Raw genomic sequence first — 17,346 nt, 5'->3', positions numbered from 1 at the left:
GGGCCTGGGTCACCTTCCTGTTGGATGAGGTCCAAGGAAACCCCTGGCCACTATACATTCCCTAGTCCTAGAGTCTCTCAGCAGCCTTTATCTTTCCACCTTTCAGAATTCTCCATTGATCATCTCCTGTCTATTATTTCTAGAGTTTAGGTTACACTTTTTAGGAGGGAATAATGTGTTATCTTCTCTAGACCAGAAATCCTTAGTGGTAGTTTTGGGTTGTAACTGTGCTAAATAAAGAAAGAATTGGCATATTTGTGATGTCGAGTCTTTCTTTTCAAATGAGGACATATCATCATTCAGTAGATGATATTTACAACACTTACTTCCTTGGGTTGAAGAATGTGGTTAAGGCAAGGAAAGTACTTAACGCAGTGCCTGGTGTGGAGAACACTTACGAGTGCTGGTGGTGATGCCATTTCTTTTGTCCTTTGGTAGCATATTAAAGCTTTTCTTCTTTTTTTAATATAAATTTCCAGTGCATTTCTTGTTAGGTTTATTCCTGTTTTATCCTTTTTTGCTTTTATTACAAATAGGAGCTTCCTATCTATTATAACTTCTACCTGGTTCTTTGGTCCTTATGTGAAAATGTTCTAATAGCCTTCTAAATGTTGCTCTCCCAGGCTGAGGCAGGAGGGTTGCTTGAGCCCAGGAGGTCAAGGCTGTAATGCACTATGATAGCCACTGCCCTCCAACCTGGTCAACAGAGCAAAAACTCTACCATCTCTTAAAATAAGAAGAGTAAGTCAGATCATTCCACTGCCTTGCTCAAAATCCTCCTCAACTTCTCATCTCACTCAAGTAAACCCAAAATTCTTACAACGACCTAGAACTGTGCCATCTAATATGGTGGGCATTAGCCACCTGTAAGTAAATTTAAACCTATTTAAAATAAGATAAAATTTTAAATTTTAATTTAAAATTTAATCTTCAGTCTTGCTAGCCACATTTCAAATGCTTAATAGCCACTTGAAATATTGTAATTTGCTATCGAGTTGGGCAAAGCAGATATATAGCATTTCCACCAGCACAAAAGTTCTACTGGAAACAATTGGTCTAACGTCTGGAAAGGTTATTAACTGCCTGCCTGTGGGCAAAACACACTTCCCTGATGCATTTTTTTGGTGGTTGGTTGATTGATTTTTAGATAACTGGAATTTGGTATCAGCAGTTATTTGTGTGATTTAAAATTTTAAAAACTTGTATCTTGAAGAGAATACAGAATATTACAACTAAAAAAAAAGTTGCTCTCCCAAATGAGTTTTAACTTGTCTATGTCTTTCATTGTTTTTTCTTTCCCCTTTTTTTTTTTTTTTTTTGACACAGGGTCTCACTCCGTCACCCAGGCCAGAATTCAGTGACGCAATTATGGCTCACTGCAACCTCTGCCTCTCAGGCCCCCAAAGTGCTGGGTTTACAGTCATGAGCCACTGCACGCAGCCTTACTTGTCTATTTCTTTTAAGAGTGAGAACTATAATTGAGCCCAGAGCTCAAAAAACAAATGAAAGAATGAATGAGTGAATAAGCTCTTCCCATGGGTTTGGTGTGGTTTGGGGCTCTACTCTTAATCTAAATGCTGTGTTTTATATAATCTAAGATTTCCCCTAGGTGTGTTACATGATTGTGTTGTGTTGAACTTACATTGAGACTCCTTTTCACATGTGCTGCTATCAGCGTGGGGCTTTTCTATTCACTCTTTGAAGTGTTCGTTTGGGGGACATAGATAGACCTCTATGTCTCTCATAAAGAGTATCCATTGGCTGGATGTTTTGGCTCATGCCTGTAATCCCAGAGCTTTGGGAGACTGCAACAGGAGGATCACGAGGTCAGGAGTTCGAGACCAGCCTGGCCAATATGGTGAAATCCCATCTCTACTAAAAATATAAAAATTAGCCAGGCCTGGTGGTGGGCACCTATAATCCCAGCTACTCGGGAGGCTGAGGGAGGAGAATTGCTTGAACCTGGGATGCGGAGGTTGCAGTGAGCCAAGATCGTTCCTGTGCACTCCAGCCTGAGTGACAGAGAGAGACTCTGTTTCAAAAAAAAAAAAAAGAGTATCCATTATCTATACTGGAAAAATTGAAACTGATTTTGACATGAAGTTGACATGAATGTGGATTGAGTCCATTTAGTTTACCTAAACAGATGATGAAATACTAATTGTTTTACGAAACATTCCCTAGTGCAGTTTTGCCTGTGTGTGTGGTGACGGGAACAGTGAGAATGAGGCTTGGAACGTGGAGTGCGCTGTGGGCCTGTGGTGGGTGGGGCCAGCAGCACCTGCATGCCTGGCTCACGGAGTAGCCCTTGGGTGTTCTTTTCCCAGAGGAGCTCTACGGTGACTTTGAAGACTTGGAAACAGGGGATGTGCACAAGGGAAAATCAGGTCCTGATACTCAGGTATGACTTTGCTGTGGCTGGCTGTTCTTGGTCATTGTGTTCTGAGAGAGGCCCACATTGAGAAATGCAAATCTTACTTGTGATGTGTGAAGACTGCAGACTGGATGGATAGATTCCTTCGTAAAGGGTGGGGATGTGGAGACCAAAGAGAAGCTTTCTTGTTTACTTGTTAAGTTTTGGATGACAGTTACTACCGCTTTTTGCCATAGTCATTTGCCAAGTCCACTGTGATTTTTCACTCACAGAAGTCTTAGTTTCTTGGACTTACATTCGACCATTGCCATCATTCTCCTCCTCTTAAATTTAAGTGTCATTTAAAAGAATGAAGTCCCTGTTCTCCCTAATATTTCTTTAGAACAGGGTCTGGGAGCATCTCAGTGAGGGACACATCTGTTATTTTTATTCTAGTTTGTGTTCCCAGCCAGCTTAAGGAATGGCAGCTAATTGTAATGCAGATGTAACCATTTCCTATAGCAGTACCATGTTATTCAGAGAGAAAGGTCATGTTATGTTTTGTTTTATTGATAATGATAACAGATTTTTGCTAAGATTTTTGTTTAAATACAACTTTAAAAAGTCTAATGTTTAAAGAAAAGACCTTCATAACTGTACACAAAATTTTTTCTTCTGGAAATTTAAGATTGAAGATGTAGAGAAAGAAATTAAGGAAGAAATTGACCCCGATGAAGAAGAAAGTGCCAAGAAAAAGCATTTGGATAAGAAGAGAAAATTGAAGGAGATGTTTGATGCAGAATATGATGAAGGAGAAAGCACATATTTTGATGATCTTAAAGGAGAAATGCAGAAACAAACACAGGTGAGAAGCCTCAGTTCCTCTCAGCCCCTTGTCAAGACTATCATAGCACAGGAATCCCTGATTTTGTTTGGGTCTCTGCTTCCTATCCTGCTTCTGTGCCTTTCATTTGGACTCCTGGGTAGAGATGTATGTGAGTGTGTTTATTAATGCAGTGAGCTCATTGTTTCTGCAGTCAGAAGGTCACCAGAAAAAGATCCATACCTATTTTATAACAAGAATTAGGAAACAGAAATGACTGAGGCATGGTCTCTACTTTTGAGACTTTTACAATGTAGTGATCTGAGACTGTGTGTTCATTTCGGTGCAAGCATTGGCTGCCTATTCTGATCGCTGCTCCTTGATTTGAATGGCAGGTGATCAGTGGCCCGTGCGGCTTATGGACACACCAGAGCTCCCAGGAGGAGTGCTCTGAAAACTCATCCTGGTCAGAGTTCAGAAGGACATGTGGAGTGTAAGGTCCGATGCAGAGATAAAGGGAGATGGTGTGGCCCTCCTGCCTGGGGGTGCTGAGCAGGTTGCTGGAGGCGGTGATCTCACTCTGAAGGAGACAGACACAGAAACATGTGTACAGTTGATGGTGAGCATCTGAGTTGCGCCTTGTTAGTGAGGCCAGGAGTGCCTGTGTAAGCTGGAACAGATCTAGGTCTTCATTTAGTCAAAGAACTATCTCCTGATTAGACATTAGCTTAGTGGTTGCAAGTCTGTGTTGACCTTTGACAGGCATGACTAGGTTAACTCTGAAGTTTTTGCTTCACACCATTTACAATTTAAAGTTACCTAGAGCCTTGTGGGCCATTGGAAAAGACTGAATGTTTCACTCTGAAATGGGAGTCCTTGGAGGGTTTTGAGCAGAGGAGAGACATTCAGGTAATCAGATCACTCTGCCAAAAGATCAGTCGGGTGGCACAAACCAGAGAGCTGGCAGTGGAAATGAGACAGAGTCAAACCCGGATAGACTTTATTTGGAAGCTGGGTCAGTAGGATTTCCTGGTGGACTGAATGTGGGGTGTGTGAGAGAAAATAAGGATGGTGACTGGAAGTTCCTGGAAGGATGGGTTGTTGTAAGTTAGACAGGAAACCCTCTGCAGATGCAGCTTTGGGAAGATGATGTTTGGTTCGGCTGGGTGTCATGCAGACTAGCGGAGTGTCAGGTCTGGAGAGAGGTCTGGTCAGGGACTTAGATATACAGCCCTCAATATATAGATGCTACTTAAAGCTGTGAGGTGGCCGGGGAGTGAGTGTAGAGTGAGTTGGAGGAGCAGCACTGGTGTGGGCGAGAGAGGACGACTGTGGTCATGAGGCCTGAGCAGTGCCCAGGAGGGAGAAGCAGTGTGAGCATGCACGCATGCGGGAGGCCAGCTGTACATGGAGACGACGTGCTGTTCAGTTCCTGCTGCCATGTTAACTGCGGTGAAGGCAGAGTTGACCACTGGAGCAGGGGCATGGAGGCCTTCAGTGATCTTAGCAAGCACCAATTTTCATGGATGTAGGAGAATGGGAACAGAGGAATTGGAGGCTGCGACTGCAGAAAACTTTTGAGGGGTTTTGCTGCAGAGAGAGGCAGAAAAATGGAGCAGTTGGTGGTGGAAAAAGTGGAATCAAAAGGTTTTGAGATAAGAGAGGGAACAGAGGGAAGAGCTATTGGAATAAAGTCCAGGAAGAGTGGATGGTGTCTAATGAGGCAGTGATGTGTGGCCTTGAGTAGAGGCCTGGACAAATCATCTGTTCCTGAGCTGCCCGTAGAACTTTCTGTGATCATGGAGATGCATGTCTGTTCTTCCCAATATTGTAACCCTGGCCGCAGGTTGATATGGACCACTTCCAGTGTGACTAGTATGATTGAGGAACTGCATTTTGAATATTACCTAATTGTAATTAATTTTAATTTAAACAGCCACACATAGCTCCCCTATGGGCCAGGTCAGAGCTCTGATAAGGCTGGATATGGGAGGAAACCCTGGTAGAGGGTTGACCATGGAGGTTCTTTTGGTTTTGGAGTGAATCAGGAAACAGCCATCAGCTGAGTGGAGGTGAGGGTGGTGTTGGGTGTTTGAAGATGGGAAAAGTGTGAAAGAATTGTTTGGAGAGGAAGAAAAGAAGGTGTGGACTGGAGACATTTCCAGTGTTCAGGCACGCAGGGCTCCACAGAGTTATCTACATTTGCTGTCCCTTGGATCAACAGAGAAGAAAACAGTTGGGACATATTCTGAGCAGACTGTAGAGGTAAAATGTGTAGGTTTTTTTTTTTTGTTTCTTGCTTTTTGTTTTTTGAGACAGAATCTCGCTCTATTGCCCAGGCTGGAGTGCAGTGGCACAATCGCAACTTACTGCAACCTCCGTCTCCCGGGTTCAAGCAGTTCTCTCACCTCTGCCTCCTGAGTAGCTGGGACTACAGGCACACACCACCATGCCCAGCTAATTTTTGTATTTTTATTAGAGACGGGGTTTCACCATGTTGGCCAGGTTGGTCTCAAACTCCTAACCTCATATGATCTGCCTGCCTCAGCCTCCCAAAGTGCTGGGATTACAGGCGTGGGCCACCGTGCCCTGCCAAATGTGTAGTATTTTTAATAGGATAAAGACTACATAATTCTGTCCACAGTTCCTTTACTTAGAAATTGCTCCTTTGTTCATGTTAATCTTATGTTTATTACAGATAACGGCATATGGGTTTTTTTTTCCTGTCATGTGTAGCTGAATCGCGCAGAATTTGAAGATCAAGATGATGAAGCCAGCGTTCAGTATGAGGGTTTTCGACCTGGGATGTACGTCCGCGTGGGGACTGAAAATGTTCCCTGTGAATTTGTGCAGAACTGACCCCCATTACCCCATTATCCTGGGTGGCTTGAGCAACAGTGAGGGAAATGTTGGATACGTGCAGGTGAGTCCCTTTGCTGGGTATTTGGTGCCTGAGGCTCTGTGGATTTCCCCTCCATCAATCATCTTACCCTCGTGTCCCCTCAGATGCGTCTGAAGAAACATCGCTGGTATAAGAAAATCCTCAAGTCCCGAGATCCAATCATATTTTCTGTAGGGTGGAGGAGGTTTCAGACCATCCCACTGTATTATATCGAAGACCACAATGGAAGACAAAGGCTTCTAAAGTATACCCCACAGCACATGCATTGCGGAGCAGCCTTTTGGGGTAAAATATGATGACAATAACTTGCCTATTGCCGAGATTAAGCCTTACAAGCTGCATTATTATAGCTTTTTGCTTTTCCTTTCATAAAATTTCACTCCTAAGATTTTTCTCTTTTCTGGGAGCGGGGAGGTGGTTTGGAGTATATATGTAAATCTATATCCAAATCCAAATGTCCATATCCAGTATGTTAAACTAGAATCTAAAATTTGTGGTTTGTTATATTTCTTTTTTTGCTTTTCCTTTAAGGCCCTATCACTCCACAGGGAACTGGTTTCTTGGCAATACAGTCTGTCAGTGGCGTAATGGTAACTATCTTGGATGACTTCTTTTACAGATTGGTTTGAGAAATATATCCTGAATGTGGGTTATATGCATGAGACTTTTAAGTTGAAAAGTACTCATTTTTATTAATATAAAGTAAATTTCCCTTTGCTTTTACTCTTCCTACATCCTTTTCAGTAGGGTGTGGGATTAAAGGAGGGGAGGTGGAAGAATTATAATGGTACATTTCCTATTTTTGTGCATCTTTTGGATTTATTTATCTAAGCAAGTACTTAAGCAGTGCTCACCATGTGCCAAGCACTATATGAGGTTGTGAGGAGCCATCAGAGACCAGCCAGACACGAGACTCCCTGCAGCGTGCTGGGGTAGCAGTCTGTTCACACCATTTTCATTTGACCAGTCAGGCAGGGCAGGGTTTATCGGTCCCATTTAACAGAGAAGAAAGCAGAATAATGAGCAGATGGAATCTGCCCTGGAGGTCCAAATTTTAATTTCCTAAACATTGCAACTGTATTTTCTTTTCCATTTCATTCCAAATAAATCATTATAGTGAAATAACATTCCTCTGAAATCACTCTCGGGAAAGTACTCAAGTAGCCCTTGGTTTTTTGTTTGTTTGTTTGTTTGGTTTGTTTTGTTTTGTTTTGTTTTTTGAGACAGAGTCTCAGTCTGTCATCCAGACTGGAGTGCACTGGCACGATCTTGGCTAACTGCAACCTCTGCCTCCTGGGTTTAAGCGGTTCTCCTGCCTCAGCCTCCCAAGTAGCTGGGATTACAGGTGTGCACCACCATGCCAAGCTAATTTTTGTGTTTTTAGTAGAGACGGGATTTCGCCATGTTGGCCAGACTGGTCTCGAACTTCTGGCCTCAGGTGATCCGCCCACGTCAGCATCCCAAAGTGCTGGGATTACAGGTATGAGCCACTGTGCCCGGCCTCATGTCACCCTTGTTATTTTGGCTTACTAACTTTAGTTTTGGATTGCTTTTGTCAGACCACTGGGTTGCAAGTTCAGATAGTCTCTCCTGTTTTTCTTAGCTAATTGTAAGTAAAATTCACTTTGGTAATGTATTGTGTCACATAGAATTGAAGTTTTTCTCTTGCTGACATTATTCCTATTTCAAATTTTGGGGTTCCTGTTAGCCTGATTTTCGGATAGCTGCCACAGGAGTTGTCCTTGATCTGGATAAATCCATAAAAATTGTGAAGAAATTAAAGCTAACTGGTTTTCCATATAAAATTTTCAAGAACACTTCATTTATTAAGGTCTGTATATCTATATATTCTCATATGTATAAATATCCATATTGTTTGAGAAAAGGAATGAAATACCTCTAAAATATGGGCCTCATGTTTTTAGAAAAGTATTTGAAATCTTTTATAAACTTCATATTTTGTTTGCTCCTTTATATTCTGTTACTTAACTATGCCAAAGAAAGCAGTAGTAAAACAGCTATTTAGGAGTTGAAGCTGTTACTCATGACTTCCATGTGAGACTGCCACAGAACTCATAATGAAAATATGTCATTTTATCCACTGGCTTTTGTTTCCGACTTTTTAAATTTGTGTTAACAAAGGAAAAAAAAAATCACAAGTTTGTCTAACCATTCAGCAGAAAAATCGACAAAGCATTTGCAGACAACTTGGCAAGGGTACAGAGAAATGGATGTACTGTTTTTCAGTGTTTGGGGAGGGTGGTTTGAGCAGCATTTATTGACAGTTTCATTAGTGTGGATGTTTCCATTAGAAACACAGAGTTAGGAAGATCATAAAATTGTTCTTGCAATATAAGGTAATAATACCACCGGCGTGTATCTTACTGTTTTCATGTTCTAAGTGCATGCACCTGAGTAAAAGGATCTGAGCTGCAGTCCAGTCTGAGAGACACCAGCAAAGGCTGCCTAGGCCAGTTCAGTCCAGTAAATCCCTCTTCGATCTTCTCTTCCACACAGACAGCAGTGATGAGCATGCCCATGAACCCACATGATTATTTTGGGGGAAATGAAAGGGTTGTATTTTTGAGGTATTCCACTTTCAGGGGCAAATACATTTTGATTATTGTATCACCCTTCAGTGAGTTGTTTTTGTCCTTTAACCAAATATGTATCTTTGAAGTAAGAAGTAAAGCATAAAGTATATGATTTTGTGTGTGTGTGTGTTTATCTTACTATACCTATAGGGAATGTTTAATTCTGCCTTGGAAGTGGCCAAATTTGAAGGTGCTGTGATTCGAACTGTCAGTGGGATAAGGGGGCAGATCAAGAAAGCGCTCCGAGCTCCAGAAGGCGCTTTCCGGGCCAGCTTTGAGGATAAATTGCTGATGAGCGGTGAGTGTCTTGAGTAGTGTTCAGGGCAGAGTGTTACCATTCATGCTTGACCTCTAGCCGGTGTGATGAGAGGCTGGAGTCAGGTCTCTAGAGGCTAGAGTCAGGTCTTTAGAGAGTTGAGCGGCTCCAGCCTTAGATCTCCCAGTCTTACGCGGTGTGCCCATTCACCTTGTGTCTGCAGTCCCCTGGCCACACCCAGTAACAGTTCTGTGATCTATGAGAATAGTTTCCTTAGCAAGCTTTCCCTTCAAATACTTTGCAGCCAGGCAGAGAAGTTTGGAGTGAAGGTTTTTTTCTTTGTTTCTTCGCAATATGGATATGAATCTTCTTTTGAAAATGTTAAAGTAAATTACCTCTCTTTTCAGATATTGTCTTCATGCGAACTTGGTATCCTGTTTCCATCCCAGCCTTCTATAACCCAGTAACATCTTTGTTGAAACCAGTGGGTGAGAAAGACACCTGGTCAGGAATGCGGACCACAGGCCAACTCAGGCTCGCCCATGGAGTCAGACTAAAGGCAAACAAGGACTCTCTGTATAAGGTACTCGTTGCGTGTGTGTTAGGGGAGATGAAGCCTGTGCTCTCCAGACAGGGAGTAACACAGATACTTTTCTATAATTTCGTACGTGCTTTGAATGTTCAAGTGTAAAGTCTAACGTTAAATTTGATTGAACAACTGTATATTCATGGAATATTTTGGAATGGAACACCAAAAAATGGTAATAGTGGTTCTTTCTGGATTGAAGACAAACTTATCTTTTTTAAAATAAGTTTTATTTTATATATTTGAGGTTGAACACATGATCTTAAAGGACACATATAGATATTAAACTGGTTACTATAGTGAAGCAAATTAATATATCTACCATCTCACATAGTTTTTTTGTGTGTGACAAGAACAGCTAAAATCTACTGATTTAACAAAAATCCCAAAGACAATACATTTTTATTAACTATAGCCCTCATGATGTACACTAGATCTCTAACTTGTTCATCCTACATGTCTGCTACTTTGTATTATTTTAATGTACGTCTCCCCATTTCCTATTGGTCATTTCCTATTTGGCCCATTTTTCAACTGAGTTTTTTTTGCTATTATGTTATGAGTTCTTTACTGATTTTTGGATATTAACACTTTACCAGATATGCGGTTTGCAAATATTTCTTCCAGTCTGTAGGTTCCCTTTTCATTTCATTGGTTGTTTCTTTTGCTGTGCAGAAGCTTTTTAGTTTGATGCAGTCCTCCTTGTTTACATTTGTAGCCTGGCTTGTGGTGCGATATACAAAAATTATTGCTAAGGCCAATATCAAGAGGCTTTCCCCCTATGTTCCCTTCTAGGAGTTTTATGGTTTCAGGTCTTCTTTAGGTCTTGTATCTGTTTTGAATTAATTTTTGTGTGTGGTGTATGATCAGGGTCCAATTTTATTCTTTTGCATGTGAAAATCCAGTTTTCCCAGCACTATTATTGAAGAGAATATCTTTTTTTCCATTGTGTTGTCTTATTTGCCCTTGTCAAAAATTAGTTGACAGTATATGACCTTTATTTCAAAGGTCTCTATTCTGTTCCATTGGTCTATTTTTTTGTTTGTTTGTTTATATGCCAGTACCATACTGTTTTGATTACTATAGTTTTGTAATACAATTTTAAATCAAGAGGTGTGATGCCTCCAACTTCTTCTTTCACAGTAATCTGTTGGCCATTTGGGGTTTTTTGTGGCTCCATATGAGTTTCAGGATTGTTTTTTCTTTTCTTTCTTTTTTTTTTTTTTTTTTTGAGACAGAGTTTCACTCTGTCACCCAAGCTGGAGTGCAGTGGCATAATCTTGGCTCACTGCAACCTCTGCCTCTGGATTCAAGCAATTCTCCCGCCTCAGTCTCCCAAGTAGCTGGGATTACAGGCACATGCCACTATGCCTGACCAGTTTTTGTAGTTTTAGTAGAGACAGGGTTTCATTATGTTGGCCAGGCTGGTCTCCAACTCCTGACCTTGTGATCAGCCACTGCGGTCTCCCAAAGTGCTAGGATTATAGGCGTGAGTCACTGCGCCTGGATTGTTTTTTTCTGTTCTGTAAAGAATGCCATCAGAACTTTGATGAGGATTGTGTTAAATCTGTATATTTGCTTTGGGTAGTGTGAACATTTTAACAATATTAATTCTTCTGATCCATAAACATCAGAACTTTGATGAGGATTGTGTTAAATCTGTATATTTGGCCGGGCGCGGTGGCTCAAGCCTGTAATCCCAGCACTTTGGGAGGCCGAGACGGGCGGATCACGAGGTCAGGAGATCGAGACCATCCCGACTAACACGGTGAAACCCCGTCTCTACTAAAAATACAAAAACTAGCCGGGCGAGGTGGCCGGCGCCTGTAGTCCCAGCTACTCGGGAGGCTGAGGCAGGAGAATGGCGTAAACCGGGAGGCGGAGCTTGCAGTGAGCTGAGATCTGGCCACTGCACTCCAGTCCGGGCGACAGAGCGAGACTCTGCCTCAAAAAAAAAAAAAAAAAAAAAACAAAAACAAAAAAAAAAAAAACAAAAAAAAAATCTGTATATTTGCTTTGGGTAGTGTGAACATTTTAACAATATTAATTCTTCTGATCCATAAACACAATATTAATTCTTCCATTTGTTCATGTCTAAATTTCTCTCATCAGTGTTTTATGGTTTTCAAGTGTACACATCTCTCACCTTCTTGGTTAAATTTATTCCTAAGTTTTCATTTTTCTTTGATGCTATTGTAAGTGAGATTATTTTCTTGATGTCTTTGTCGGCTAGGTTATTTGTATATAGAAATGTGACTGATTTTTATATGTTGAGTTTATACCTTGCAGCTTAACTGAATTGATTTAGTAGTTCTCACAGTTTTTTGTGGAGTCTTTGGAGTTTTTACATATAGGATCTTGTCATCTGCAAATAGAGATAGTTTTACTTCTTTAATTTAGTTGCCTTTTTTTCTCATCTAATTGCTCTTGCAAGTACTCTGTTGAATAAAAGTGATGAGGCTGGGCATCCCTATCTTGTACTCAATCTTAGTGGAAAAGCTTTCAGTTGTTCCTCACTAACTATGATGTAGGCTGTGGGTTTTTCATAAATGGTCTTTATTATGTTGAGAAACTTTCCTTCTATACATAAACTATTAAGAGGTTTTATGAAGAAAGGTTGCTAAACTTTGTTAAATGCTTTTTCTGCATCAATTGAGGTGACCATGTGGTTTTACATTTTATTTTGTTAATGTGATATATCACATTGATTTGCATATGTTAAACCAGGCTTGCACACCAGGGAAAGATCCCACTTAATCATTATGTATAATCTTTTTGATGTGTTGTTGAATTCTATTTGCTAAAATTTTTTTAGGATTTTTGCATCAGTGTTTAATTTATTGGAGAAGTTGACTTGTAGTTTTTGTGTGTTTGTGTGTGTGTGTGTTTTGGTTTGGCTTAGGTATTAAGGTAATACTGGCCTGGTAAAATGTGTCTGGAATTATTTCCTCTCGCTCTGTTTTTGCCAAGAGTTTAAGAAGTAAAATTCCATGGGATGGGAGTGACTCTGGACATGGGAGTTACATGGTAGTGACTCTGGACCCTGGAGTGGTGGAACATAGCAGCATCCCAGTCTCCATGAGGCCAGGTACAGCACCAGCAAGGACCCCAGAATGGTGGAGCACTGCTGTGGCTTGGGCCCTCGGGGGCAGGGACCAGCGCAACAACTACTTCTCTCCCTGGAGAGGCAGGTGCCTGAGCAACTCAGATTCTCCAGGGATAGTCCAGTTTCTAGAAAGCAGGGTTCTACAGTTGTTTGTCCTGAAAGGCAAGGTACCCCAGTTCAGCCAATGCTATTTTCCTGGGATGTGGGGGTGCCATGTTGTCTCATCCCTGTCAGGTGTGGCTACTCAGCTCAGCCAAGACTCTGATTCCCTGTGAAGTGGGGCAGTGCTTCAGCTCTCATGCAATGAGAGGTTGTCTGCTCTGGGTAGCCAAGGCACTGATTCCCTGGAAAGCAGGGCACCAAGTCAGCTCAGGCCCCAAGGGGCAGGGCGCAATTGCAGCTGGGAGGGGAGGGGCACAGCAGCCTGGGCCCACAGGGTAGGGTGTATACTGTGATGTGGACTTCGTTTGTTCCCACCAGCATTCATGTTGAAATTTGATTCCAAATGTGGTGGTGTGGGAGGTGGGGCCTAGTGGGAGGTATTTGGGTCACAGGGGCAGATCCTTTATGAATAGATCAATGCCTTTTCATGGGACTGGATTAGTTACCAGCAGTGGATTATCAGAGTGAGTTCAGCTTCCTAGACTCTCGTGTTTCCTCTCTTGCCATGTGAACCCTTTGCATATACCTGTTTCCCCTTCCACTTTCCCCATGAGATGAAGCAGCACAAGACCCTCACCAGATGTGCTGCCCTATCTCAGACTTTTCAGACACAAGCAGGGTGAGCCAAATAAACCTTTTTTATAAAATAAGTTACCGAGTCTCAGGTATTCTGTTACAGCCACATTAAATGGCCTAAGACAGTGTAACAGCAGCTCGGAGGTGATGGGCCACTAGGCGGGGGTGATATAGCGCAACAAAACCTGAGGATGGAAGAAGGGTGTGGTGGCTGCTCACCCTGGGCGGGACATGCTCCTGAAGTGGTTCTGGGTCCAGGAGGTCACGTTGCAGCAGCAGCTGGTCCATGGGGGTGGGGCGCAACGTCAGTTCCTTCTCTGAGGGGAGTGCTGGGGCTGCTGGGCCCCTCTTGCTTCATTATCCCTGCAGGGAGACATCCCCTCTGCTTCAGGCTGATCCCTCTGGGGGATGGGTGGTGGGGGGCAGATGTTTCCTTTTCTCCTTTATGTGACCGTCCTGGTTTTCTGTGCTCTACTGGATTTCTGCTACTCCACTGGATTTCTGCTACTCCTTGATGCACCCTGGGGCTCTCCTTTAGTGACTTTCATCAAAATATAGTTGTTTGCTGCTTTGGCTGTCTTTGTCAGAGGACGAACGCAAGGGACTATTGATTGGCCCCTTGCTAGTGTCCCTCCCTCTTAAACTTTTCACTGGGTACTCTTTTGAACCACTTTTTCCCCCACCATATACATGTATTTTTAAAGCATCAATGTGCTCATTTCTGTTGAAGCAATGTGGATTTTTCTGAAAGTTTTAATGTTTTAATAAGCTTTTTATTGAAATGTTAATGTACATACAGAAGAGTGCCCAAATCATAAGTGTGCAGCTAGATGAACTGTAGCACACCAGGCTGCCACACCCTGGACCAAGCAGTAGCCTCGCCCTGTGGCCTTTCCCAGGCACTGCCACCCCAACCCACAAAATAGCTACTTTCCCAGTTCCTGACGTAGATTTGTTCTGCCTGGTTTTGACTTTTATAAAATACAGCACATTCTATTTAGCCTGGCTTCTTTGGATCAGTATTACAGGACACATCCATGTTCTTGTCTATGGCAGACATTGATTTATTGTCATGGTTGAGTTCCATTATATGACTGTGTCACCATTTATCCATTGATGGGTAAAATGATTTCCTGTTTTTGGCCGTTATCCCACAGCCCTTAACACTAACGTCTGGATATGGGACTTGCAGGTATGCAGGGGCACACATACTGCTGCTGGAGGATCCCTGAGTGGGGTGGAGACTCCAGGGCACCTGTGCTCTGCTTCAGTGTGGAGGCTTCTGTGTCGTGTTCTGGGAGCACAGCGGCTTGGCCTCCACCAACAGCACAGCTTAAAGAGTTCCTTCTATTCCATATGCTTGCCGACAATTGGCCTCTTCAGGGTTTGTTTGTTTGTTTTTTTAAGGTTTTCAGTGCCTGCCTGGACTTGTGTTTTCATTTAGATTTTGGTTTCTTAGAACTTTCGTTATTCTCTTCACAGCTTAACAATGCATTTGAAAAGATGTGTTTTCATGTGGAGTATTCAGTTTTGTAATAAGAGGGTTGTTCAAGGCATCAGTCTGCCACGCTGCTAGAAACAGAAGTCTCCCAGGCATTTCTTTTTATATAGAGTAGTTAATGAAATTTTGAACCGTCTTACATGAATTTTTATTAAAATACACTTCAGGATGTGGTGCCCATTATCCATTCTACTCTTTTGTAAGAAGCAGATTTCTCTGAATTCTTGAATTCAAAAACAATTGGGGTTCCTAAACAGAGAATATGGAATATTATTGGGGATGATGTCTTTAATAATACATTTCAAGATAGCAGAAACTTGTTCTATATAGATGACTTTAATAAAAGCCTAGGGCAAAACTTTCAATTTATTAACAGTATTTATGAGGCAGTTAAGAATCTGGGTCATCTCCATCTCCACTAAAAATACAAAAATTAGCCAGGCATGGTGGTGGGCACCTGTAGTCCCAGCTTCTTGGGAGGCTGAGGCAGGAGAATGGTGTGAACCCGGGAGGTGGAGGTTGCAGTGAGCTGAGATCGTGCCCCTGCACTCTATCCTGGGCAACAGAGCAAGACACTGTTTCAAAAAAAAAAAAAAAAGAAAAGAAAAAGAATTTGGGTCATCTCAATTAAACATAGAATTTAAGATTACCTTGAAAATTCAGTACAGAGTATTTTGCCTTCATTGTTTTTTGAGTCTCCCTTCTTTCAGCCAGCCTTCCATCAGAAATAGTATAAAGTTAAACTTCTTAATTAGAATCAGGAATCAGGACTCTGGCTGCTGATTGAAGGAAGAACTATCCTTAAATCCAGAGTGGGCCGGGCATGGTGGCTCATGCCTATAATCCTAGCACTTTGGGAGGCCAAGGCAGGTGGATCACCTGAGGTCAGGAGTTCAAGACCAGCATGACCAACATGGTGAAACCCCATCTCTACTGAAAATACAAAAATTAGCTGGGTGTGGTGGTGTGCGCCTGTAGTCCCAGATACTTGGGAGGCTGAGACAGGAGAATTGCTTGAACCCAGGAGGTGGAGGTTGCGTGAGCTGGCATCTTGCCACTGCACTCTAGCCTGAGCAACAGGGCGAGACTCCATCTCAAAAAAAAAGGTAAATCCAGAGTGGTTGATAGTCAAGATGAAAAGCTAGATTATTTTTGTTAGGCTGGGAAATAAGCACCTCAGTGCCCCAAAAATAAGGCCTGAAATTTCCATTAAAAGAAACTGGGATCTATTCATCTGTTCTGTTGAGATCCCATAGTTCCATACCATAGAAATGGGCACAGAGGGCTTTGAGGGGAGAGTTGTAAGTGTAAGCTCTCTGTTACTCTGTATACTGAGAATTGTGGGTGTCCACTGAGGCAGTTCATATTTGGCGGATGATTGAGTCCTGATTTCTCAGGGCCAGTGGACTCTGGTGTTACTGATCTTGTGGAAAAGTTAACCCAGTGAGAAGATTGTATGCAGAAGTTTTAAATGCACATTGATCATAATTTGAATATGTCACAGTCTTTATTTTTCTTTTCAGCCAATCCTGAGGCAAAAGAAACACTTTAATTCACTGCACATTCCAAAAGCCTTGCAGAAGGCCCTGCCATTTAAGAACAAGCCCAAGACCCAAGCAAAGGCAGGCAAGGTGCCAAAGGACAGGCGGAGACCGGCCGTCATACGCGAGCCTCATGAAAGAAAGGTACTGTCGCGCATGCCGTACTGCACACTGCATTTAGATAGGAAAGAATGCTCTCGGCAGCACACTTCCTGTTTCTACTGCAGTCTCAGTTATTCAGGGCACTGGAACTAAAGTCAGAGGAAGAGCCAGAGTTCGTTTCCCTTCCTTTGCCTGGTCCTGCTCTGCCCTGTGCTTTTGATGGGGATAACAGGCACATGGCTGGGAAACTCCTCTGTCTTGGTTAGCTGCACACAGTGTCCACAGAATGATGAACACAGGTGGTAAAGGTAAAATGTGATCACACCTGTGTCTCCATGCCAACAATGACTTCCTAGCGCAGGATGCATTTTCATGCAGTTAATATTCATTTGGATCGTGGGTTGCCTCTAGTCTTAGTGCTTAGGATGCGAGTGTGTCAGGTGACTGAGAGCATTCTGATACTCACTGGCTTTTGTCGTTGTCAGATCCTCGCGCTGCTGGATGCTCTGAGTACGGTGCACAGTCAGAAGATGAAGAAGGCCAAGGAGCAGCGGCACCTGCACAATAAGGAGCACTTCAGAGCCAAGCAGAAGGAGGAGGAGGAGAAGCTGAAGCGGCAGAAGGACCTCAGGAAGAAGCTCTTCCGAATTCAGGGGCAGAAGGAAAGAAGCAACCAGAAGTCCAGTTTGAAGGGGGCTGAGGGCCAGTTGCAGTGAGCCTTTGGACTGGAGGGACTGTCCCTGGATCCGCGGAGGTGGACAGTTTCAAACATCACAGTTTGAATGCCTGTGAATGACAAGTCAGTGGGCAAGAGCTCAAGAGATGTCTGTACCCAAACTGTGCC

At 42.7% G+C, this 17,346-nt stretch overlaps 1 protein-coding gene across 1 annotated transcript in view; it reads left to right on the top strand.

Moving 5' to 3' along the window:
• The window catches only part of LOC117082755 (ribosome biogenesis protein BMS1 homolog), a 47,700-nt gene extending 30,354 nt beyond the window's left edge, over positions 1-17,346 (top strand). The window contains 11 exon segments of the mRNA XM_033209772.1: positions 2,328-2,401; positions 3,042-3,218; positions 5,913-6,031; positions 6,033-6,099; positions 6,183-6,363; positions 6,610-6,668; positions 7,787-7,909; positions 8,823-8,970; positions 9,336-9,511; positions 16,383-16,544; positions 16,988-17,346. Coding sequence (XP_033065663.1) covers positions 2,328-2,401; positions 3,042-3,218; positions 5,913-6,031; positions 6,033-6,099; positions 6,183-6,363; positions 6,610-6,668; positions 7,787-7,909; positions 8,823-8,970; positions 9,336-9,511; positions 16,383-16,544; positions 16,988-17,218 — 1,517 coding nt within the window. The 3' untranslated portion in view covers positions 17,219-17,346.

Source organism: Trachypithecus francoisi, unplaced genomic scaffold (genome assembly GCF_009764315.1).
Source record: "Trachypithecus francoisi isolate TF-2019V2 unplaced genomic scaffold, Tfra_2.0 Contig00264, whole genome shotgun sequence".
Lineage (NCBI taxonomy): Eukaryota > Metazoa > Chordata > Mammalia > Primates > Cercopithecidae > Trachypithecus > Trachypithecus francoisi.
Note: the sequence above shows the minus strand (reverse complement) of the source record. Positions and strands in the feature narration are given on the sequence as shown.